The sequence below is a fragment of the Poecile atricapillus genome, chromosome 39 (assembly GCF_030490865.1).
Source record: "Poecile atricapillus isolate bPoeAtr1 chromosome 39, bPoeAtr1.hap1, whole genome shotgun sequence".
NCBI lineage: Eukaryota > Metazoa > Chordata > Aves > Passeriformes > Paridae > Poecile > Poecile atricapillus.
Window position 1 is genome coordinate 1,127,895 of NC_081287.1, and position 25,526 is coordinate 1,153,420.

The 25,526-nt window shown below is 59.5% G+C and overlaps 4 protein-coding genes across 4 annotated transcripts in view; 2 read left to right on the forward strand and 2 right to left on the reverse strand.

The window, feature by feature from the left end:
- Positions 1-7,862, reverse strand: part of CARM1 (coactivator associated arginine methyltransferase 1) — a 35,724-nt gene extending 27,862 nt beyond the window's left edge. The window contains exon 1 of the mRNA XM_058861818.1: positions 7,683-7,862. Coding sequence (XP_058717801.1) covers positions 7,683-7,827 — 145 coding nt within the window. The 5' untranslated portion in view covers positions 7,828-7,862. The remainder of the gene's footprint in view (positions 1-7,682) is intronic.
- Positions 7,863-9,374: 1,512 nt separating this feature from the next.
- On the forward strand, positions 9,375-11,509 carry LOC131591228 (collagen alpha-1(I) chain-like). Its single transcript, XM_058861709.1, has 4 exons — positions 9,375-9,456; positions 9,694-10,229; positions 10,281-10,393; positions 11,494-11,509. Exons 1-4 carry the CDS (start codon positions 9,375-9,377, stop codon positions 11,507-11,509), a joined length of 747 nt encoding a protein of 248 aa, XP_058717692.1.
- A 5,865-nt stretch (positions 11,510-17,374) lies between these two features.
- Positions 17,375-19,927, forward strand: LOC131591288 (LWamide neuropeptides-like). The gene is made up of 2 exons (XM_058861829.1): positions 17,375-19,463; positions 19,835-19,927. The coding sequence occupies exons 1-2, from the start codon at positions 18,329-18,331 to the stop codon at positions 19,894-19,896; spliced, it is 1,197 nt and encodes a 398-aa protein (XP_058717812.1). The 5' UTR covers positions 17,375-18,328; the 3' UTR covers positions 19,897-19,927.
- DNM2 (dynamin 2) overlaps positions 19,790-25,526 on the reverse strand; it is a 63,299-nt gene continuing 57,562 nt past the window's right edge. The window contains 4 exon segments of the mRNA XM_058861912.1: positions 19,790-19,979; positions 20,770-20,895; positions 20,897-21,001; positions 23,277-23,503. Of these exon segments, the coding sequence (XP_058717895.1) occupies positions 19,913-19,979; positions 20,770-20,895; positions 20,897-21,001; positions 23,277-23,503 (525 nt within the window). The 3' untranslated portion in view covers positions 19,790-19,912.

Below are 25,526 nucleotides of genomic sequence, written 5' to 3' on the forward strand. Positions count from 1 at the left end.
AACCGGGAATGAGGAGGGGAAAATGGGAATGGGGAGGGGAAAATGGGAATGGAGAGGGGGAAATGGGAATGAGGAGAGAAAAATGGGAATGGAGAGGGACACGGAGCACTTGAACACGCAGACATCCTCGTCTGGAGAGGGAAAAACGGGAAAAACCGGGAATGAGGAGAGAAAAATGGGAATAAAGACAGAAAAACCGGGAATGGGGAGAGAAAAACTGGGAATGAGGAGGGAAAAATGGGAATGGAGAGGGGAAAATGGGAATGGGGAGAGAAAAATGGGAATGAGGAGAGAAAAACCGGGAATGAGGAGGGGAAAATGGGAATGGGGAGGGAAAAGTGGGAATGGGGAGGGAAAAGTGGGAATGGGGAGAGAAAAACCGGGAATGAGGAGGGGAAAACTGAGAATAAAGACAGAAAAACCGGGAATGAGGAGGGACACGGAGCACTTGAACACGCAGACATCCTCGTCTGGGGGGAAAAACGGGAATGAGGAGGGAAAAACCAGGAATGAGGAGGGGAAAATGGGAATGGAGAGGGGAAAACTGAGAATAAAGACAGAAAAACCAGGAATGAGGAGGGGAAATGGGAATGGAGAGGGACACGGAGCACTTGAACACGCAGACATCCTCGTCTGGAGAGGGAAAAAATGGGAATGAGGAGGGGAAAACTGGGAATGAGGAGGGGAAAACCGAGAATAAAGACAGAAAAACCGGGAATGAGGAGAGAAAAATGGGAATGGGGAGGGGAAAACTGGGAATGAGGAGGGGAAATGGGAATGGAGAGGGACACGGAGCACTTGAAGACGCAGACATCCTCGTCTGGAGAGGGAAAAACGGGAAAAACCGGGAATGAGGAGAGAAAAATGGGAATTGGGAGGGGAAAATGGGATTTGGGAGGGGAAAACTGAGAATAAAGACAGAAAAACCAGGAATGAGGAGGGAAAAATGGGAATGAGGAGGGAAAAATGGGATTTGGGGAGGGGAAAACCGGGAATGAGGAGGGAAAAACCGGGAATGAGGAGAGAAAAACCGGGAATGAGGAGGGAAAATGGGAATGGAGAGAGAAAAATGGGAATGGAGAGGGGAAAACCGAGAATAAAGACAGAAAAACCGGGAATGAGGAGGGGAAAGTGGGAATTGGGAGGGAAAAATGGGAATGAGGAGAGAAAAATGAGAATGAGGAGGGGAAATGGGAATGGAGAGGGACACGGAGCACTTGAACACGCAGACATCCTCGTCTGGAGAGGGAAAAACGGGGAATGAGGAGGGAAAAACCGGGAATAAAGACAGAAAAACCGGGAATAAAGACAGAAAAACCGGGAATGAGGAGGGGAAAATGGGAATGGGGAGGGGGAAATGGGAATGGGGAGGGGGAAATGGGAATGGGGAGGGGAAAAAAACGGGAATGAGGAGAGAAAAAGTGGGAATGAGGATGGGAAATGGGAATGGGGAGGGAAAAACCGGGAATGAGGAGGGAAAAATGGGAATGGGGAAAGAAAAACCAAGAATGAAGACAGAAAAACCGGGAATGAGGAGTGGAAAATGGAAATGGGGAGGGAAAAACCGGGAATGGGGAGGGAAAAACCAGGAATGGGGATGGAAAAATGGGAAAGGGAGGGAAAAACGGAGGGAAAATGGGGTGGAATGAAAGGAAAAAGGGGAGGGAAAAGTGAGGTGAGCACGAGGCCGAGCCCCCGATCCCGGTTCGGAACGTTCCCGAGGGAGAGGAATAAATCCCAATTAACCTGATTAACGCTAATTACGGTGGGGGGGGAGGGGGAGCAGCCGGAATTCCAGGTGGAAATTGGGATTTTGGGTCTGTGGATACGAGGGGAGGGGATGGAGGGGCTGAGATGGGAGCGCACAGGAGCTGCCCCGGGAACTGGGAATTATCCCGGGAATGATCCCGGGAATCATCACAGGAACTGGGAATCATCCAGAAACCGGGAATGATCCCGGGAATGATCCCAGAAACCGGGAATCATCCCGGGAATCAGCCCAGGAACCGGGAATTATCCCAGGAATCAGCCCAGGAACCGGGAATCAGCCCAGAAACTGGGAATTATCCCGGGAATGATCCCAGGAATTATCCCAGGAACCGGGAATTATCCCAGGAATGATCCCAGGAATCATCCCAGGAACCAGGAATCAGCCCAGAAACCGGGAATTATCCCAGGAAACGGGAATTATCCTGGGAATCATCCCGGGAATGATCCCTGGAATCATCACAGGAACCGGGAATCAGCCCAGAAACTGGGAATTATCCCAGGAATCACCCCAGGAATTATCCCAGGAACCGGGAATTATCCCAGGAATCATCACAGGAATCATCACAGGAACCAGGAATCATCCCAGAAAATGGGAATTATCCCAGGAACCGGGAATTATCCCGGGAATCATCCTGGGAACAATCCCGGGAATCATCACAGGAACCAGGAATCATCCCAGAAACCGGGAATTATCCCAGGAATCATCTCAGGAATCGGAAATCATCCCAGGAACCAACCCCGGAATCATCCCAGGAATCAGGACTGATCCCGGAAATCATCCCAGGAACCATCCCAAGAATCAGGAATGATCCCGGGAATCAACCCAGGAACCGGGAATTATCCTGGGAATCATCCCAGGAATCATCCCAGGAACCAGAAATCATCCCGGGAACCGGCCCTGGAATCATCCCGGGAATCAGGACTGATCCTGGAAATCATCCCCGGAACCATCCCAGGAATCAGGAATGATCCCGGGAATCATCCCAGGAACCGGGAACCAGCCCTGGAATCATCCCAGAAAGCGGGAATTATCCCAGGAACCGGGAATTATCCCAGGAATCATCCCAGGAATCAGAAATCATCCCGGGAACCGGCCCTGGAATCATCCCAGGAATCAGGAATGATCCCGGGAATCATCCCAGGAATCGGAAATCATCACAGAAAGCGGGAATTATGCTGGGAATCATCCCAGGAATCAGGAACCAGCCCCAGAATCATCTCAGGAATAGGGAACGCTGCCCTGGGACACTGGGAACCAGCCCCAGGGCATCGGGAATCATCCCAGGAACCGGGAATCAGCCCCAGAATCATCTCAGGAACTGGGAATGGTGCCCCGGGGCACCGGGAACCATCCCAGGAATCAGCCCGGGGCACCGGGAACCAGCCCCAGAATCATCTCAGGAACCGGGAATGGTGCCCCGGGGCATTGGGAACCATCCCGGGAACCGGGAATGCTGCCCTGGGCACCGGGAATCATCCCAGGAATCACCCCAGGAACCGGGAACCAGCCCTGGGGCACCGGGAACCAGCCCCGGGGCACCGGGAATCATCCCCCGGAATCATCCCGGGAACCGGGAACCAGCCCCGGGGCACCGGGAACCAGCCCCGGGAACCGGGAACCAGCCCTGGGGCACCGGGAATCATCCCGGGAACCGGGAACCAGCCCCGGGGCACCAGGAGCCAGCCCCGGGAACCGGGAATGCTGCCCCGGGCACCGGGAATCATCCCCGGAATCATCCCAGGAACCGGGAACCAGCCCGGGAACCGGGAACGCTGCCCCGGGCACCGGGAATCATCCCAGGAATCATCCCGGGAACCGGGAACCAGCCCCGGGGCAGCGGCCGCTCTCAGGGCGATTCAAACAATTCCCGGTTCCCGCCCCTTCCCAGAAAATCCCGGAGCTGCGGCGGCTCCCGGAGCCTCCCGGGCTCTTTGTGGCCGCTGGAAGCGGCGGCTGAGGCGGCCCGGAGACCCCCGGAGACCCCCGGAGACCCCCAGAGACCCCCAGAGACCCCCGGAGACCCCCAGAAACCCCCAGAAACCCCCGGAGACCCCCAGAAACCCCCAGAGACCCCCAGAGACCCCCGGGAACCCCCAAAGCCCCCCAGAGACCCCCGGAACACCCCAGAGACCCCCGGAGACCCTCGGAGACCCCCGGAACCCCCCGGAGACCCCCAGAACCCCCCGGAGCCCCCCGGAGACCCCCGAAACCCCCCTGAGACCCCCAGAACCCCCCGGAACCCCCCGGAGACCCCCAGAACCCCCCGGAACCCCCCGGAGACCCCCAGAACCCCCAGAGCCCCCGGAGCCCCCCAGAGACCCCCAGAACCCCCCGGAGACCCCCAGAACCCCCCGGAGACCCCCAGAGCCCCCCAGAACCCTCCAGAGACCCCCAGAACCCCCCAGAGACCCCCAGAGCCCCCCAGAACCCTCCAGAGACCCCCAGAACCCCCCAGAGACCCCCGGGAACTCCCAGAACCCCCCAGAGACCCCCAGAGACCCCCAGAAACCCCCAGAACCCCCCAGAACCCCCCAGAGACCCCCAGAGCCCCCCAAAACCCCCCGGTCACACAAAGGCTCCTCTGGAAAAGCTTCCGGAGCCTCCACGGGGAAGCTCCGGCAATTCCCGGGATGAAGCCGTGCCTCAGTTTCCCCTCCCTCCAGCCAGGAGAGGGGGGAGGGGGTCGCGGGGGGAGGGGTCGCGGGGTGGGGGTCGCGGGGTGGGGGTCGCGCCCCCCTCCCCTCAAAACACGGGAGGATCCCGAGCACAAAGAATCCGGGGAAAATAAAGGGAAAATTTCCTCAAAGAACGGGAAAAACGACAAAAAAACCCAAAAAAACCCGCGGAATGTGGAGCGGAGACAAAGAGGAAGAGGAGGAGACGCCGCGACCCCTCCCCAAAATTCGGGGGGACCACCGGGAGCCCCCTCCCCACCCCCCCCCGGGGAGGTCACGGAATTGGGGCCGTTTCGGGTAAAAGTGAGGAGGAAGAGGAGGGGGAGGGGGAGGAACTTTCTGCGGGTTCTGGGAAAGGCCGGGAGATGGAGACCCCCCCCCAAAAACACCTCCAGAGACCCCAGACCCAAAAACCCTCCAGAGACCCCCCAAAAACACCTCCAGAGACCCCAGACCCAAATTCTGAACAGCCCCCCCCAAAAACCCTCCAGAGACCCCCCCAAAAACACCTCCAGAGACCCCCCCCAAAAACCCACCAGAGACCCCAGACCCAAAAACACCTCCAGAGACCCCAGACCCAAAAACACCTCCAGAGACCCCCCCAAAAACACCTCCAGAGACCCCAGACCCAAAAACACCTCCAGAGACCCCCCCAAAAACACCTCCAGAGACCCCAGACCCAAAAACACCTCCAGAGACCCCAGACCCAAAAACCCTCCAGAGACCCCCCCAAAAACCCCCAGAGACCCCAGACGCAAAACACCTCCAGAGACCCCAGACCCAAAAACCCTCCAGAGACCCCAGACCCAAATTCTGAACAGCCCCCCCCAAAAACCCTCCAGAGACCCCCCCCAAAAACCCTCCAGAGACCCCCCCCAAAAACACCTCCAGAGACCCCAGACCCAAAAACCCTCCAGAGACCCCAGACCCAAAAACACCTCCAGAGACCCCAGACCCAAAAACACCTCCAGAGACCCCCCCCAAAAACCCTCCAGAGACCCCAGACCCAAATTCTGAACAGCCCCCCCAAAAACACCTCCAGAGACCCCCCCAAAAACCCCCAGAGACCCCAGACCCAAATTCTGAACAGCCCCCCCCAAAAACCCTCCAGAGATCCCCCAAAAACACCTCCAGAGACCCCCCCCAAAAACACCTCCAGAGACCCCAGACCCAAAAACACCTCCAGAGACCCCCCAAAACCCTCCAGAGACCCCCCCCAAAAACCCCCAGAGACCCCAGACCCAAAACCCCCTCCAGAGACCCCAGACCCAAATTCTGAACCGCCCCCCCCCTCAGCAGAGCCCCCCCAAAACTCACCCCGAGCTCCTGAGAGCCCTCAGGGCCCCCCAAGGAGCTCATGGAGCCCTCAGGGTCCTGTCCTGACCCTTCCTCATCCTCACAGACCCCTCCTCATCCTCACAGACCCTTCCTCATCCTCACAGACCCCTCAGGGTCCCTTCCCGACCCTTCCTCATCCTCACCGACCCCTCCTCATCATCACCGACCCCTTCCTCATCCTCACAGACCCTTCCTCATCCTCACCGACCCCTCAGGGTCCTGTCCTGACCCCTCCTCATCCTCACAGACCCCTCCTCATCCTCACCGACCCTTCCTCGTCCTCACAGACCCCTCCTCATCCTCACCGACCCCTCCTCATCCTCACCGACCCCTCAGGGTCCCTTCCCGACCCTTCCTCATCCTCATTGACCCCTCAGGGCTTCCCAAGGAACTCATGGAGCCCTCAGGGTCCTGTCCTGACCCTTCCTCATCCTCACCGACCCCTCCTCATCCTCACAGACCCCTTCCCATCCTCACTGACCCCTCCTCATCCTCACTGACCCCTCAGGGTCCTGTCCTGACCCTTCCTCATCCTCACCAACCCCTCCTCATCCTCACAGACCCCTTCCCATCCTCACAGACCCCTCCTCATCCTCACCGACCCCTCAGGGCTTCCCAAGGAACTCGTGGAGCCCTCAGGGTCCTGTCCTGGACCCTTCCTCATCCTCAGCGACGCCTCCTCATCGTCAGCGACCCCTCAGGGCCCCCTCAGCTCCTTATTGATCCCTCAGGGTCCCTTCCCGACCCTTCCTCATCCTCACCGACCCCTCAGGGCCTCCTTCCCCCTCAGGGCCCCTCAGGGTCCCTTCCCGACCTCTCCTCATCCTCACAGACCCCTCAGGGCCCCCTCAGCTCCTCACGGACCCCTCAGGATCCCTTCCCGACCCCTCCTCATCCTCACCGACCCTTCCTCATCCTCACCGACCCCTCAGGGCCCCCCCAAGGAACTCGTGGAGCCCTCAGGGTCCTGTCTTGACCATTCCTCATCCTCACAGACCCCTCCTCATCCTCACCGACCCTTCCTCATCCTCACCGACCCCTCAGGGCCCCCCCAAGGAACTCGTGGAGCCCTCAGGGTCCTGTCTTGACCATTCCTCATCCTCACAGACCCCTCAGGGCCTCCTTCCCCCTCAGGGTCCCTCAGGGTCCCTTCCCGACCCCTCCTCATCCTCACCGACCTCTCCTCATCCTCACCGACCCCTCAGGGCCCCCTCAACTCCTTATTGATCCCTCAGGGTCCCTTCCCGACCCTTCCTCATCCTCAGGGCCCCCTCAGCTCCTCACGGACCCCTCAGGGTCCCTTCCCGACCCCTCCTCATCCTCACCGACCTCTCCTCATCCTCACCGACCCCTCAGGGCCCCCCAAGGAACTCGTGGAGCCCTCAGGGTCCCTTCCCGACCCCTCCTCATCCTCACCGACCCCTCAGGGCCTCCTTCCCCCTCAGAGTCCCTCAGGGTCCCTTCCCGACCCTTCCTCATCCTCAGCGACCCCTCAGGGCCCCCTCAGCTCCTCACGGACCCCTCAGGATCCCTTCCCGACCCTTCCTCATCCTCAGGGTCCCCCCAGCTCCTCACTGACCCCTCAGGGCCTCCTTCCCCCTCACAGACCCCTCAGGGTCCCTTCCCGACCCCTCCTCATCCTCACCGACCCCTCAGGGCCCCCTCAGCTCCTCACGGACCCCTCAGGATCCCTTCCCGACCTCTCCTCATCCTCACCGACCCCTCAGGGCCTCCTTCCCCCTCAGGGTCCCTTCCCGACCCCTCCTCATCCTCAGCGACCCCTCAGAGCCTCCTTCCCCCTCAGGGCCCCTCCCCCATCCCCTCAGACCCCTCAGCTCCCCACACCCCCCTCCCCCGCCGGGCCCCCCGCCCCTCTCGGCCGCCCCGGGCGCACTCACGGCCGTAGAGGGCGATGGCGGCGCTGTCGGGGCCGGTGCGGACCTCGAGGCGGAGCGGCTGCTGCTCCTGGTGCCGCTGGATCTCCCCGTTCGCGTCCCCGACCGTGAGGAGCCGCACGCCGGGGAACACCGACACCGCGGCCATCTTGGACCGCGCCGCGCCCCGCCCACACCGGGGCCCGCCCCCCGACCCGGGACACGCCCACTCTGACCCCGGGACACGCCCAGTCCAGCACAGGCCACGCCCACTCTGACCCAGGACACGCCCATTCTCACCCAGGCCACGCCCACTCTGATCAACGGGCACGCCCATTTTGACCCCAGGCCACGCCCATTCTGGCCCAAGCCACGCCCATTCTGAACAAGCCACGCCCATTAAAAGCTCGGGTCACGCCCATAAAAAGCGGCGGGAGGAGTGCGCCCCCTGGCGGGAGAGAGGGGAAACTGGGAATGGGAAACTGGGAATGGGAAACTGGGAATGGGAAACTGGGAATGAATGGGTAACTGGGAATGGGAAACTGGGAATGAATGGGAAACTGGGAATGAATGGGAAACTGGGAATGAATGGGAAACTGGGAATGGGAAACTGGGAGTGGGAAACTGGGAATGGGAAACTGGGAGTGGGAAACTGGGAATGAATGGGAAAGTGGGAATGGGAAAGTGGGAATGGGAACGGGACATCGGGAATGGGAATGGGACACTGGGAGTGAATGGGAAACTGGGAATGGGAAAGTGGGAATGAATGGGAAACTGGGAATGAATGGGAAAGTGGGAATGGGAAAGTGGGAATGGGAAAGTGGGAATGGGAATGGGAAACTGGGAATGAATGGGAAACTGGGAATGAATGGGAAACTGGGAATGAATGGGAAACTGGGAATGGGAAACTGGGAATGGGAAACTGGGAATGAATGGGAAACTGGGAATGAATGGGAAACTGGGAGGGAATGGGAAAGTGGGAATGGGAAAGTGGGAATGGGAAACTGGGAATGAATGGGAAACCGGGAACGGGACACTGGGAATGAATGGGAAACTGGGAATGGGAAACTGGGAATGGGAAACTGGGAATGAATGGGAAACTGGGAATGAATGGGAAACTGGGAGGGAATGGGAAAGTGGGAATGGGAAAGTGGGAATGGGAAACTGGGAGTGGGAAACTGGGAATGAATGGGAAACTGGGAATGGGAAACTGGGAATGAATGGGAAATTTGGAATGAATGGGAAACCGGGAATGGGAAACTGGGAATGAATGGGAAACCGGGAACGGGACACTGGGAATGAATGGGAAACTGGGAATGGGAAACTGGGAACGGGAAACTGGGAACGGGTCACCGGGAATGGGAATGGGACACCGGGACACCGGGATCAGGACACCGGGACACCGGGATCAGGACACCGGGAATGGGAACGGGACACCGGGACACTGGGATCAGGACACCGGGATCAGGACACCGGGAATGGGAACGGGGCACCGGGACACCGGGATCAGGACACCGGGAATGGGAACGGGGCACCGGGACACCGGGATCAGGACACCGGGAATGGGAACGGGACACCGGGACACTGGGATCAGGACACCGGGATCAGGACACCGGGAATGGGAACGGGACACCGGGACACCGGGATCAGGACACCGGGATCAGGACACCGGGAATGGGAACGGGACACCGGGACACCGGCCCCGGGATCCCGGGAATGCGGCGGCGCTGGAGACAAAATCCTTTATTGGCAGCGGGGATCCCGGTGGGAGGGGCGGGATCCTCCCGGAGAGCTCCCGGTAACCGGGGCGGGGCCCGTGGGGACACCGGGACGAGCTCCACGTCCTCCCGGGAAGGAGCGGGGGCACAACCGGGACCACCGGGAGCCCCGGGAGCCCTGGGACCACCGGGACCACCGGGACCACCGGGACCTCCGGGAGCCCCGGGAGCCCCGGGACCACCGGGACCCCCGGGACCACCGGGACCTCCGGGACCACCGGGACCACCGGGACCACCGGGATCCCCGGGAGCCCCAGGATCCCCGGGACCACCGGGACCTCCGGGACCCCCGGGACCACCGGGAGCCCCGGGATCCCCGGGACCTCCGGGACCTCCGGGAGCCCCGGGACCACCGGGACCCCCAGGACCACCGGGACCCCTGGGACCCCTGGGACCACCGGGATCCCCGGGACCCCCGGGACCACCGGGACCCCTGGGACCACCGGGACCACCGGGATCCCCGGGACCCCCGGGACCACCGGGACCCCCGGGATCCCCGGGAGCCCCAGGATCCCCGGGACCACCGGGACCCCCGGGAGCCCTGGGAGCCCCAGGACCACCGGGAGCCCCGGGACCACCGGGAGCCCCGGGAGCCCCGGGACCACCGGGACCTCCGGGATCCCCGGGACCACCGGGACCTCCGGGAGCCCCGGGATCCCCGGGACCCCTGGGATCCCTGGGACCACCGGGACCCCCAGGACCACCGGGACCCCTGGGACCACCGGGACCACCGGGACCACCGGGACCACCGGGACCCCTGGGACCACCGGGACCACCGGGACCCCCGGGACCACCGGGAGCCCCGGGAGCCCCGGGACCACCGGGATCCCCGGGAGCCCCGGGACCCCTGGGACCACCGGGACCACCGGGACCCCCGGGAGCCCCAGGATCCCCGGGACCCCTGGGACCACCGGGATCCCCGGGACCACCGGGACCCCTCAGTGGACCGGAGCCGGGGTCATGGGGAGGCTCTGCTGAGACAGGAGGGGAGCGGCTGTGGAATTTGGGGGGTCTGGGGTGGAATTTTGGGGGTCTGGGGGTGGAATTTGGGGGGTCTGGGGGTGGATTTGGGGGTCTGGGTGGGATTTGGGGGTCTGGGGGTGGATTTGGGGGCTCTGGGATGGAATTTGGGGGGTCTGGGGGTGGATTTGGGGGTCTGGGGGTGGATTTGGGGGGTCTGGGGTTGGATTTGGGGCTCTGGGACGGAATTTGGGGGGTCTGGGGTGGATTTGGGGGCTCTGGGCGTGGATTTGGGGGTCTGGGGTGGGATTTGGGGGGTCTGGGGGTGGATTTGGGGGTCTGGGGTGGGATTTTGGGGGTCTGGGGGTGGATTTGGGGGTCTGGGGTGGAATTTGGGGGGTCTGGGGGGGATTTTGGGGGTCTGGGGTGGAATTTGGGGGGTCTGGGGTGGGATTTTGGGGGTCTGGGGGTGGATTTGGGGGGTCTGGGGGTGGATTTGGGGGTCTGGGGGTGGATTTGGGGGGTCTGGGGGTGGGATTTTGGGGGTCTGGGGGTGGGATTTTGGGGGTCTGGGGGTGGATTTGGGGGTCTGGGGTGGAATTTGGGGGGTCTGGGGTGGAATTTGGGGGTCTGGGGGTGGAATTTGGGGGGTCTGGGGGTAGATTTGGGGGTCCGGTCTTACCGGGACCGGCACCGGCTGGTTCTGTCCACGCCGCCGCCGGAGGCCTGTGAGGAACACACCGGTGGTACCGGGGCGGGACGGGGGTCCCTGGACGCTGAGACCCCCGGAATTCCCGGTTCCGAATCCCGGGAATTCCCGGTTCCAAGCCCCCCGGGAATTCCGGTTCCGAATCCCGGGAATTCCCGGTTCCGAGTTCCCCGGAATTCCCGGTAATTCCCAGTTCCAAACCCCCCGGAATTCCCGGGAATTCCCAATTTCAAACCCCCCGGGAATTCCCGGTTCTGAATCTCCGTTAATTCCCAGTTCCAAACCCCCCGGAATTCCCGGTAATTCCCGGTAACTCCCAGTTCCAAACCCCCCTGAATTCCCGGTAATTCCTGGTCCCGCGCCCCCCTGAATTCCCGGTAATTCCCAGTTCCAAAGCCCCCTGAATTCCCGGTAATTCCCAGTTCCAAACCCCCCGGACTTCCCGGGAATTCCCAGTAACTCCCAGTTCCAAACCCCCCGGAATTCCCGGTAATTCCCGGTAATCCCCAGTTCCAAACCTCCCTGAATTCCCGGTAATTCCCGCTAATTCCTGGTCCCGCGCCCCCCTGAATTCCCGGGAATTCCCGGTAATTCCCAGTTCCAAACCCCCCGGAATTCCCGGTGATTTCCAATTTCAAACCCCCGGGAATTCCCGGGAATTCCCGGTTCTGAATCTCCGTTAATTCCCAGTTCCAAACCCCCCGGAATTCCCGGTAATTCCCGGTAATCCCCAGTTCCAAACCCCCCTGAATTCCCGGTAATTCCCGGTAATTCCCAGTTCCAAACCCCCCGGAATTCCCGGTAATTCCCAGTAACTCCCAGTTCCAAACGCCCCGGAATTCCCGGTAATTCCCAGTTCCAAACCCCCCGGAATTCCCGGTAATTCCCGGTAATTCCCAGTTCCAAACCCCCCGGAATTCCCGGTAATTCCCAGTTCCAAAGCCCCCGGAATTCCCGGTAATTCCCAGTTCCAAAGCCCCCTGAATTCCCGGTAATTCCCAGTTCCAAACCCCCCTGAATTCCCGGTAATTCCCGGTAATTCCCGGTCCCCTCCCACCTCTCCAGGCGGCGGCCGCCGCCCCCAGCAGCAGCAGCAGCCCCAGGACGGCGGCACCGAGCGAGACCGGGAGGATCCAGGAAGGATCGGGAAGGGGGAGAGGGCTCGGGATCATCCCCGGGTCGGTCCCGGTGCCGCTCCCGGGGCTCCCGGTGCCGCTCCCGGGGCTCCCGGTGGGGGCGGCGGCTCCGGGGGCGGCTCCGGGCGGGCACTCGGCAGAATCTGGGGAGAAAAACGCCGGGTTTGGTTCCCGGGATGAGCCCCGGGATTCCCCCAGGATCCCCCTGGAATTCCCACCCGGATTCCCCCAGGGATTCCCTCGGGATTCCCCCCAGGATTCCCTCTGGATCCTCCCCAGATTTCCCCAGGATTCACCCCGGGATTCCCCCCAGGATTCCCTCTGGATCCTCCCCAGATTTCCCCAGGATTCCCCCCGGGATTCCCCCCAGGATTCCCTCTGGATCCTCCCCAGATTTCTCCAGGATTCCCCCCGGGATTCCCCCAGGGATTCCCTTGGGATTCCCCCAGGATTCCCTCTGGATCCTCCCCAGATTTCTCCAGGGTTTCCCCCGGGATTCCCCCCGGGATTCCCCCTGGGATTCCCCCCTCAGGATTCCCTCTGGATCCCCCTGGAATTTCCCCCCAGGATTCCCTCTGGATCCCCCTGGATTCCCCCCCAGGATTCCCTCTGGATCCCCCTGGGATTCCCCCCCAGGATTTCCCCAGGACTCCCCCCAGGATTCCCCCCAGATTTCCCCCTGGATCCCCCCAGGCTCCCACCCAGATTCCCTCGGGATCCCCCCAGATTCCCCCCCAGAATTCCCCCCCGAATTCCCCCCAGATTCCCCTGGATTCCCCCCCGATTGCCTCAGGAATTTCTCCCCAGATTCCCCCCGGGATCCCCCCCAGATTCCCCCAGGATCCCCCCTGAAATTCCCCCCCAGATCCCCCCCAGATCCCCCCTGGATTCCCCCCCAGGATCCCCCCAAATTCCCCCAGGATTCCCCCCCCAGATTCCCCCTGGAATTTCCCCCAGGATTCCCTCTGGAATTCCCCCCCAGATTTCCCCGGATTCCCCCCCAGATCCCCCCCGGATCCCCCACTGGATCCCCTGGGATCCCCCCACCGGATCCGATGGCGCTGCTCAGCTCTGACTCCATCCAGGCGCCGCCGTTGTGGCTCCGGTAGCGGCAGCGGAAGCACCGGGAGCCTCCGGGCAGGGAGAACTCGGCCCAGTGCCGGTCCGGAGCCGCCGGGACGCTCCCAGCCGGGATCCACTGGATCCCCTGGATCCCCGGGATCCCCTGGAAAAGCTCGAAGGTGCTGCCGGAGAAGCGGCGCGGGGCGAGGCAGCGGATCCGGGGGGGATCCGGTTCCGAGGGGATCCGGAGAACCAACGGAGCCGGGAGCAGCCTCGGGGATGGATCCTGGGAATCCTGGAGGGAATCCGGGCGGGAATCCCGGGAATCCTGGCGGGAATCCTGGCGGGAATCCCGGGAATCCTGGAGGGAATCCTGGCGGGAATCCTGGGAATCCTGGCGGGAATCCTGGAGGGAATCCTGGCGGGAATCCTGGGAATCCTGGAGGGAATCCTGGCGGGAATCCCGGGAATCCTGGCGGGAATCCTGGAGGGAATCCTGGCGGGAATCCTGGCGGGAATCCCGGGAATCCTGGTGGGAATCCTGGAGGGAATTCAGGCGGGAATCCCGGGAATCCTGGAGGGAATCCAGGCGGAAATCCCGGGAATCCTGGAGGGAATCCAGGTGGGAATCCCGGGAATCCTGGAGGGAATCCTGGCGGGAATCCTGGAGGGAATCCAGGTGGGAATCCAGGCGGGAATCCCGGGAATCCTGGAGGGAATCCTGGGAATCCTGGAGGGAATCCGGGCGGGAATCCCGGGAATCCTGGAGGGAATCCAGGCGGGAATCCCGGGAATCCTGGAGGGAATCCTGGGAATCCTGGAGGGAATCCAGGCGGGAATCCCGGGAATCCTGGAGGGAATCCTGGTGGGAATCCTGGAGGGAATCCAGGCGGGAATCCTGGAGGGAATCCAGGCGGGAATCCCGGGAATCCTGGAGGGAATCCTGGCGGGAATCCTGGCGGGAATCCCGGGAATCCTGGCGGGAATCCTGGCGGGAATCCCGGGAATCCTGGAGGGAATCCAAGTGGGAATCCAGGTGGGAATCCTGGGAATCCTGGAGGGAATCCGGGCGGGAATCCAGGTGGGAATCCTGGGAATCCTGGAGGGAATCCAGGTGGGAATCCAGGTGGGAATCCCAGGAATCCTGGAGGGAATCCTGGGAATCCTGGAGGGAATCCCGGGAATCCAGCCGGGAATCCTGGCGGGAATCCCGGGAATCCTGGCGGGAATCCAGGTGGGAATCCCGGGAATCCAGCCGGGAATCCTGGCGGGAATCCTGGAGGGAATCCTGGTGGGAATCCTGGCGGGAATCATCGTGGATCCTCTGGCTCCAACACGAGGTCGCGACCACGAGGAGCAAAAACTCCATCCTCATCCTCCTCATCCTGAGAACTCGGAACCGGGAATTCCTCCCCGGGAAAAACCGGGATAAACCCAGATAAACTGGGATTAAACCCAGAAAAACCCGGATAAACTGGGATAAACTGGGATTAAACCCAGATAAACCGGGAAAAACCAGGAAAAACCTGGATAAACCCAGAAAATCTGGGATAAACTGGGATAAACCCAGATAAACCCGGGATAAACTGCGATTAAACCCAGATAAACTGGGAAAAACCTGGATAAACCCAGAAAAACCGGGATAAACTGGGATAAACCCAGATAAACCCGGGATAAACTGGGATTAAACCCAGATAAACCCCGGATAAACTGGATTAAACCCAGATAAACCCGGGATAAACTGGGATTAAACCTGGATAAACCCAGAAAAACCGGGATAAACTGGGATTAAACCCAGATAAACCCGGATAAACTGGGAAAAACCTGGATAAACCCAGAAAAACCGGGATAAACTGGGATAAACTGGGGATAAACCCAGATAAACCGGGATAAACCCAGGAAAAACCTGGATAAACCAGGAAAAACTGGGATAAACCCGGATAAACCCGGGAAAAACCTGGATAAACCCAGAAAAACCGGGATAAACTGGGGATAAACCCAGATAAACCGGTATAAACCCGGGAAAAACCTGGATAAACCAGGAAAAACTGGGATAAACCCGGATAAACTGGGATAAACCCAGATAAACCAGAATAAACCTGGATAAACCAGGAAAAACCGGGATAAACCTGGATAAACCGAGATTAAACCCAGATAAACCCGGAATAAACCAGAATAAACCCGGATAAACCCAGAAAAACCGGGAAAAACCCAGATAAACCCGGGATAAACCGAGATTAAACCCAGATAAACCCGGAATAAACCAGAATAAACCCGAATAAACCGGGAAAAACCCAGATAAACCCGGGATAAACCGAGATTAAACCCAGATAAACCAGGATAAACCTGGAAAAACCGAAATAAACCGGGAAAAACCGGGAAAAACCGGAATAAACCGGGATAAACCGGGAAAAACCGGGATAAAGAGCCGCGGGTGGGCTGAGGGAGGAGGAAGGAAGCGGCTGCCGGGCCTCAGGAAATGAGAAATTTTTCACCCATTGCGCAAAAATTGTTCTCTTTTTTTATTATTTCTGCACCCAAAACTCCAAGTTTGGGGTGGGGGATGCGGCTGCTGAGGGTTGGGAGGGGATTTTTTGTGGAATTCCCAATTTCCATGGGAATTCCATGGGAAGAGGATGCGAGGAAATCCCAAAATCCGCCCCAAAATCCGCCCCAAAATCTTCCTCAAAACCCCCCCCCAAATACCTCAAATCTTCCCCCCCACACCAAAATCAGCCCCGAAATTCCACCGGGCTTCCAAATCTGTCCCATTTTTCCCTCACGGATTTGGAAATTTGCCCAAAAATTCCCAAATTTGCCCCAAAATCTCCCAAATTTGCCCCAAAATCGCTGCCCCCCCCCCCCCCCCACACCCCGCGCGGTGCATTGTGGGAGTCCGGCTCCGCTAGGGGGCGCTCGCCACCCCCCCGGGGGGCGGAGCCAAATTCGCGCTGACCAATCAGAGCTCGGGAACCGCGAAGAAGCAGCCAATGAGCGCAGAGGGTTTGGGGTGAGGGCGGGAAGGACCCCGCGCCTCAGGGGAGGGGCGGGAAGGACCCCGCGCCTCAGGGAAAGGGGCGGCCGCGGCGCCGCCTGAAAAACTCCGGAATCAAAAAGCGGGAGGATCCTCCGGGAGGATCCTCCGGGATCCGCCACGGGGATCCGCCGCAGGGATCCGTCAGCAGGATCCGTCAGCGGGATCCACCGCCGGCATCTCCGTTAAGCGAGGTGAAATCCCGCCTCAGGCGGCGCCGCGGGCAGCCCTGGCCGGAGCCTCCCTCAGGGGCGATGGCGGCGGATCCCGAAGGAATTTTTGATCCCGAAGGAATTTTTGATCCCGAAGGAATTTTTGATCCCAAAGGAATTTTGTTCCTGAAGGAATTTTTTTCCCGAACTTTCCCCGCGGATCCCGGAGAGGGATCGGAAGGAGAGATGAAGATTTGGGCTGAATCCTCCACCGGGTTTTACCCCTGAGGGAATCTCAGCTCCCGGAATTTGTGAGGGAAGGATCCCGCAGCTCCCCCACGGACGCCAATAAATGAAACTTTGGGAATTTTTTAATCATTATCCACAAAATCCCGGACAACCACAGCAGGATGGATCCCGGTGAGAATGGGGGACCACAAAACCCCCAACCCCCGCCCCTCAGAACCCCCCAAAATCCCACAAACTTCACTCTTTAATAATTTTTTTTTTCCCTTTATTCGCATTTTTTTTTGCCTGTTTTTAGTTCATTAATGGGACGCGGAGCGGAGGCACTTCGGGGGGACCCCCCCCAAAAAAAACCGCCCCCGGCTCGTTAATTGGATTAATTGGCCCCCCCCGAGCCGGGGGGTCATTAAGGCACCGGGGCCGGGGGAGGGGTTGGAAAAATCCACATTATTGCTGGGCCAGGAATTCTTATTTTTTTTTAATTTTTTTTTTTCTCCGTTCGGTTTTTTTTTTGTATTTTTTTTCCTTTTTTTTGTATTTTTTTCCTTTTTTTTTGTATTTTTTTTTCCTTTTTTTTTTGTATTTTTTCCTTTTTTTTTGTATTTTTTTCCATTTTTTTTGTATTTTTTTCATTTTTTTTTGTATTTTTTTCCTTTTTTTTTGTATTTTTTCCATTTCTGTGTTTTTTTTGGGTTTTTTTCTTGTCGTTTTGTAATTTTTTCTTTTTTATACAATTAATACAAGTCTGTAAAAATATTTACAACCTCGGCTGGAGCCGGATTGGGGCGGGGGGGGGACAAAAAAAAAGGGGGAAAAAGGGGGAGAAGTTTCCAGAATAAATTCCCGATCTGGGAATTTCCCCCCCCCCTTGGGCAGAGCTTCCTCCTCCTCCTCATCCTCGACAGAAAATTCCTGAGGTTCTCAGGGAAAAAAATTGGGAATTCATTGAGGAATTCCAGGATTTTTTTTTTTTTTTCCACCTCCAGCCCTAAAAAAAACCCCGAAATTCTCCAAAAAAAAAAAAAAATTAATAAAAATAATAAAAATAAAAATAATTCCAACAAAAAAACGAGCCCCGGGGAGGCGGCGGGGGAGGGGATTTTGGGGGAGAATTCCGGAATTCCGTGATTTTGTTTTTTTGGGAATATGTTAATGTGGAATTGCTGGGGAGGAGGAGGAGGAAGAGGAGGAGGAGGAGGAGGAGGAGGAGGAAGGTTGGGATGGGACCGTCAGCCCCTCCCCCCACACCGGGAGCTCCGGGAATTCTGACAAAGTGCAAAGTTCCCCTCCCCCAACCCCCCCCCTCCCCCCCCACCCAAAATCCGGAGCTGCCCCGGCCGGGATCAGCTGCTGGGACCAGCCCTGGGATCTGGGATCGACCCTGGGATCTGGGATCGACCCTGGGATCTGGGATCGACCCTGGGATCTGGGATCGGAGCTGGGATCGACCCTGGGATCTGGGATCGACCCTGGGGCTGGGATCGGAGCTGGGATCTGGGATCGACCCTGGGATCAGCCCTGGGATCTGGGATCGGAGCTGGGATCTGGGATCAGCCCTGGGATCTGGGATCGACCCTGGGGCTGGGATCGGAGATGGGATCTGGGATCGACCCTGGGATCAGCCCTGGGATCAGCCCTGGGATCTGGGATCGGAGCTGGGATCGACCCTGGGATCTGGGATCGGAGCTGGGATCTGGGATCGACCCTGGGGCTGGGATCGACCCTGGGATCTGGGATCGGAGCTGGGATCGACCCTGGGGCTGGGATCGACCCTGGGGCTGGGATCAGCCCTGGGATCTGGGATCGGAGCTGGGATCGACCCTGGGATCTGGGATCGACCCTGGGATCTGGGATCAACCCTGGGATCTGGGATCGGAGCTGGGATCGACCCTGGGATCTGGGATCGGAGCTGGGATCGACCTTGGGATCTGGGATCGGAGCTGGGATCTGGGATCGACCCTGGGATCTGGGATCGACCCTGGGATCTGGGATCGGAGCTGGGATCGACCCTGGGATCTGGGATCGACCCTGGGGCTGGGATCGGAGATGGGATCTGGGATCGACCCTGGGATCAGCCCTGGGATCTGGGATCGGAGCTGGGATCTGGGATCAGCCCTGGGATCTGGGATCGACCCTGGGGCTGGGATCGGAGATGGGATCTGGGATCGACCCTGGGATCAGCCCTGGGATCAGCCCTGGGATCTGGGATCGGAGCTGGGATCGACCCTGGGATCTGGGATCGGAGCTGGGATCTGGGATCGACCCTGGGATCAGCCCTGGGATCAACCCTGGGATCAGCCCTGGGATCAGCCCTGGGATCTGGGATCGGAGCTGGGATCTGGGATCAGCCCTGGGGCTGGGATCGACCCTGGGAACAGCCCTGGGATCTGGGATCAACTCCAGGATCAGCCCTGGAGCTGGGATCTGCTCTGGGATCGACCCTGGGGCTGGGATCAGTCCTGGGATCAGCCCTGGAGCTGGGATCGACCCCGGGAACAGCCCTGGGATCCAGGATCAGCCCCACAATCAGCCTTGGGATCTGGGATCAGCCCCGGGATCAACCCCAGGATCCGGGATCAGGATCAGGATCAGTCCCAAGCTCCGGGATCAGCCCCAGGCTCCAGGATCAGGATCGGGATCAGTCTCAAGCTCCGGGATCAGCCCCAGGATAATTCCCAGGATCTGGGATCAGCCCCAGGATCCGGGATCAGGATCAGGATCTGGATCAGTCCCAAGCTCCAAGATCAGCCTCAGCATCTGGGATCAGCCCCAGGATCAGGATCGGGATCAGGCTCTGGGATCAGCCCCAGGCTCTGGGATCAGCCCCAGGCTCCGGGATCAGCCCCAGGCTCCGGGATCAGCCCCAGGATCAGCCCCAGGATCTGGGATCAGTCCCAAGCTCCAAGATCAGCCCCAGGATCCGGGATCAGCCCCAGGATCCGGGATCAGGATCGGGATCAGTCCCAAGCTCCGAGATCTACCCCAGGATCTGGGATCAGCCCCAGGGTTCAGGATCAGTCCAAGGCTCTGGGATCAGCCCCAGGATCGGGATCTGGGATCAGCCCCAGGATCTGGGATCAGGATCGGGATCAGGCTCAGCCCCGGGGGGCGGGGCCGGGCCGGGCTGTCCCCGTGTCCCCGCGGGGGAGGGCGGGGGGTGATCCAGTGGATCCCACGTTAATCCAGCAGGGAGGGCTCGGCCGGGCGGATGATGGTCGGGCGGCTCGGGGCCGCCGGGGGCCTCCTGTGGGCAATGGGGTCAGATCCCCAAGGGATCCCAGTGGATCCCAGTGGATCCCAGGCAACCCCAGTGTGAACCCAGTGGATCCCAGCCCACCCCAGTGGATCCCACCCCACCCCAGCATGATCCCACCCAATCCCAGTGGATCCCACCCAGCCCTGGTGGATCCCAGCCCACCCCAGTGGATCCCAGCCCAGTGGATCCCAGCCCATCCCAGCATGATCCCACCCAATCCCAGTGGATCCCAGACAACCCCAGTGTGAACCCAGCACATCCCACCCCACCCCAGTGGATCCCAGCATGATCCCACCCAATCCCAGTGGGTCCCACCCCATCCCAGTGTGACCCCACCCCACCTGATCCCACCCAATACCGGTGGATCCCCCCCATCCCAGTGGATCCCAGTGTGATTCCACCCAATCCCAGTGGGTCTCACCCCATCCCAGTGGATCCCAGTGTGATTCCACCCAATCCCGGTGGATCCCCCCCATCCCAGTGTGACCCCACCCCAGCAGATCCCACCCAATCCAAATGGATCCCAGCCAATCCCAGTGTGATCCCACCCCATCCCAGTAGATCCCAGTGTCACCCCACCCCACCCGATCCCAGCGGATCCCCCCATCCCAGTGGATCCCAGTGTGAGCCCACCCCAGCAGATCCAACCCAATCCCAGTGGATCCCAGTGTCACCCTACCCCACCCCACCCGATCCCAGCGGATCCCCACATCCCAGTGGATCCCAGTGTGACCCCACCCCAGCAGATCCCACCCGATCCCAGCAGATCCCCCCTCACCTGGGCACTCCGGGCGGGATTCCGGGCGGGATCCGGGCGGGCCGGGCTGGGATCTGGGGCGGGGCCGGGAAGGGATCGCTGGCGCTGCCGAAGGGGCCCAGGCGGGACGGGATGGGGGGCGCGGCCGGGGGCCCCCCCGGGCAGGGGCAGCAGCGGCGGCCCCGGAGCCCGGAGGGACGGGGGACGGCCCGGGGGGAGCAGAGACGAGGGCGGGCGGCGCTGGGCGGGGGGGCTGCAACGGCAACGGGATCGGTTACCGGGATCGGGATCAGTCATCGGGATCGGTCACTGGGATCGGGATCTGTCACCGGGATCGGGAACGGTCACCGGGATCGGGATCAGTCACCGGGAACGGAAATGGGATCTGTCACTGGGATCGGGAACGGTCACTGGGATCGGGATTGGTCACCAGGAACGGTCACTGGGATCGGGATCTGTCACTGGGAATGGGATGGGGGACGGCCCGGGGGAAGCAGAGACGAGGGCGGGCGGCGCTGGGTGGGGGGGCTGCAACGGGAACGGGATCCCGATCGGTCACCAGGATCGGGATCGGTCACTGGGATCGGGATCGGTCACCGGGAATGGGATGGGGGACACGGCCCGGGGGGAGCAGAGACGAGGGCGGGAACAGGATCCCGATCGGTCACCGGGATCGGGAACAGTCACCGGGATCGGGAACGGTCACCGGGATTGGGAACGGTCACTGGGATCAGGAACGGTCACCAGGATCCGTTACTGGGATCAGGATTGGTCATCGGGATCGGGAACTGTCACTGGGATCGGGATCGGTCACCGGGATTGGGAACGGTCATCGGGATCGGGATCGGTCACCGGGAACGGTCACTGGGATCGGGATCGGTCACCGGGAATGGGATGGGGGACACGGCCCGGGGGGAGCAGAGACAAGGGTGGGAACAGGATCCCAATCGGTCACCGGGATCGGGAACAGTCACTGGGATTGGGATCGGTCACCGGGATCGGGAACAGTCACCGGGATCGGGAACGGTCACTGGGATCAGGAATGGTCACCAGGATCGGGAACGGTCAACGGGAACGGGAATGGGATCTGTCACCGGGATTGGGAATGGTCACCGGGATCGGGAACAGGAGTGGGATTGGTCACCGGGAACGGGATCGGGATTGGGATCAGTCACCGGGAATGGGAACAGGAGCGGGATCAGACACCAGGAATGGGATCGGTCGCTGGGAATGGGATCAGGATCAGTCACCGGGAACGGGATCAGTCACCTCCCTCAAACCCCCCTCAAACCCCCCCAAACCCCACAGCAAACACCCTAAAACCCCTCAAAACGTACAGGAAACACCCCAAACCCCAAAACAAACACCCCCAAACCCCCCCCAAACCCCAAAAGAAACACCCCAAACCCTCCCAAACCCACCCCAAACCCCCTTCCAACCCCCCCAAACCCCCCCAAACCCCCCAACGAACACCCCAAACCCCCTTCCAACCCCCCAAACCCCACAGGAAACACCCCAAACCCCCCCAAACCCCCTTCAAACACCCCAAACCCCCTTCCAACCCCCCCAAACCCCCCCAAACCCCCTTCAAACACCCCAAACCCCCTTCCAACCCCCCCAAACCCCCCCAAACCCCCTTCAAACACCCCAAACCCCCTTCCAACCCTCCAAACCCACCCCAAACCCCCCCAAACCCCACAAGAAACACCCCAAACCCCCCCAAACCCCCTCAAACACCCCAAACCCCCCCAAACCCACCCCAAACCCCCTTCCAACCCCCCCAAGCCCCCTTCAAACACCCCAAACCCCCCCAAACCCTCTTCCAACCCCCCCAAACCCCCTTCAAACACCCCAAACCCCCCCAAACCCCCCAACGAACACCCCAAACTCCCCCAAACACCCCAAAACCCCTTCAACCCCCCCAAACCCCCTTCAAACACCCCAAACCCCCCCAAACCCCAAAAGAAACACCCCAAACACCCCCAAACCCACCCCAAACCCCCTTCAAACACCCCAAACCCCCCCAAACCCCCCAACGAACACCCCAAACTCCCCCAAACACCCCAAAACCCCCCCAAACCCCCTTCCAACCCCCCCAAACCCCCCCAAACCCCCTTCAAACACCCCAAACCCCCTTCCAACCCCCCAAACCCACCCCAAACCCCCCCAAACCCCACAAGAAACACCCCAAACCCCCCCAAACCCCCTCAAACACCCCAAACCCCCCCCAACCCCCTCAAACCCCCTTCAAACACCCCAAACCCCCCCAAACCCCACAAGAAACACCCCAAACCCACCCCAAACCCTCTTCCAACCCCCTCAAAACCCCCCAAACCCCCTCAAACACCCCAAACCCCACAAGAAACACCCCAAACCCCCCCAAACCCACCCCAAACCCCCAAAACAAACACCCCAAACCCCCTTCCAACCCCCCCAAACCCCCCCAAACCCCCCCAAACCCCCCAAACCCCCTTCCAACCCCCCCAAACCCCCCGAAACCCCTCCCCAACCCCCCAACCCCCCTGTACCTGTGCGCCGGCTGTAGCCAGGTGTCATCCACGGGCGGCGGTACCGGGGTGCTGACGGTGCTGGTGCTGATGTCGCCGATGATGACGAGGGCCTCGCGCAGCGCGTGGTACATGCGCAACATCTCGTCGCGGCGCTGCGCCTGTTCCGCCGACTCCTCCATCAGACTGTTCTGGTCAGAGCACGAGTACAGGAAAGCCAGGAGCTCCGAGTGGATGAAATCCTTGGTCTGGGGGAAAAATCCGGAGATTTGGGGGTTGGTGGGGTGGGAAATGGGGGTTTTTGGGGGTTTGTTGGGGGTTTTTGGGTGTTTGTTGGGGTTTTTGGGTGTTTGTTGGGTGTTTATTGGGTGTTTGTAGCATGGGAAATGGGGTTTTTTGGGTGTTTGTTGGGGGTTTTGGGTGTTTGTTGGGGGTTTTTTGGGTTTTTGGGGGTTTATTGGGGTTTGGGGATGGAAAAATTGGGATTTAGGGGTTGGTTTGGGGGGTTGGTGGGGTGGGAATGGGGGTTTGTGGGTGTTTGTTGGGGGTTTTTGGGGGTTTGTTGGGTGTTTATTGGGTGTTTGTAGCATGGGAAATGGGGTTTTTTGGGTGTTTGTTGGGGGTTTTTGGGGGTTAATTGGGGTTTTTGGGTGTTTATTGGGGGTTTTGGGTGTTTGTTGGGGGTTTTTTGGGTTTTTGGGGGTTTATTGGGGTTTGGGGATGGAAAAATTGGGATTTAGGGGCTGGTTTGGGGGGTTGGTGGGGTGGGAATGGGGGTTTGTGGGTGTTTGTTGGGGTTTTTTGGGTGTTTATTGGGGTGGGAATGGGGTTTTTGGGTGTTTATTGGGGTTTGTTGGGTGTTTGTTGGGGTTTGGGGATGGAAAATGAGGTTATTTGGGTGTTTATTGGGGTTTGGGGATGGAAAAATCGGGATATGGGGGTTGGTGGGTGGGAAATGGGGTTTTTTGGTGTTTGTGGGGGTTTTTGGGTGTTTGTTGGGGTTTTTTGGGGGTTTGTTGGGGTTTTTTGGGGGTTTGTAGCGTGGGAAATGGGGTTTTTTGGGGGTTTGTTGGGGTTTTTTGGGTGTTTATTTGGGTTTTTTGGGTGTTTATTGGGGGTTTTTGGGGTGTTTGTTGGGGTTTTTGGGGGTTTATTGGGGTTTGGGGATGGAAAAGTTGGGATTTAGGGGTTGGTTTGGGGGGTTGGTGGGGTGGGAATGGGGGTTTGTGGGTGTTTGTTGGGGTTTTTGGGTGTTTGTTGGGGGTTTTTGGGGGTTAATTGGGGTTTTTGGGTGTTTATTGGGGGTTTTGGGTGTTTGTTGGGGGTTTTTTGGGTTTTTGGGTGTTTGTTGGGATTTGGGGATGGAAAAATTGGGATTTAGGGGCTGGTTTGGGGGGTTGGTGGGGTGGGAATGGGGGTTTGTGGGTGTTTGTTGGGGTTTTTGGGTGTTTGTTGGGGTTTTTTGGGTGTTTGTTGGGGTTTTTGGGTGTTTGTTGGGGTTTTTGGGTGTTTGTTGGGGTTTTTGGGTGTTTGTTGGGGTTTTTGGGTGTTTGTTGGGGTTTTTTGGGGGTTTGTTGGGGTTTTTTGGGTGTTTGTTGGGGGTTTTTGGGGGTTAATTGGGGTTTTTGGGTGTTTATTGGGGGTTTTGGGTGTTTGTTGGGGGTTTTTTGGGTTTTTGGGTGTTTGTTGGGATTTGGGGATGGAAAAATTGGGATTTAGGGGCTGGTTTGGGGGGTTGGTGGGGTGGGAATGGGGGTTTCTGGGTGTTTGTTGGGGTTTTTTGGGTGTTTATTGGGGTGGGAATGGGGTTTTTGGGGGTTTGTTGGGGGTTTTTGGGTGTTTGTTGGGGTTTGGGGATGGAAAATGAGGTTATTTGGGTGTTTATTGGCGTTTGGGGATGGAAAAATCGGGATATGGGGGTTGGTGGGTGGGAAATGGGGTTTTTTGTGTGTTTGTTGGGGGTTTTTGGGGGTTAATTGGGGTTTGTTGGGTGTTTATTGGGTGTTTGTAGCGTGGGAAATGGGGTTTTTTGGGTGTTTGTTGGGGGTTTTTGGGTGTTGGGGGTTTTTTGGGGGTTGGTGTTTTTTGGGGGTTTGTTGGGGGTTTTTGGGTGTTTATTGGGGTTTGGGGATGGAAAAATCGGGAGATTTGGGGGTTGGTGGGGTGGGAAATGGGGGTTTTTTGGTGTTTGTTGGGTTTTTTTGGGTGTTTGTTGGGGGTTTTTGGGTGTTTGTAGCATGGGAAATGGGGTTTTTTGGGTGTTTGTTGGGG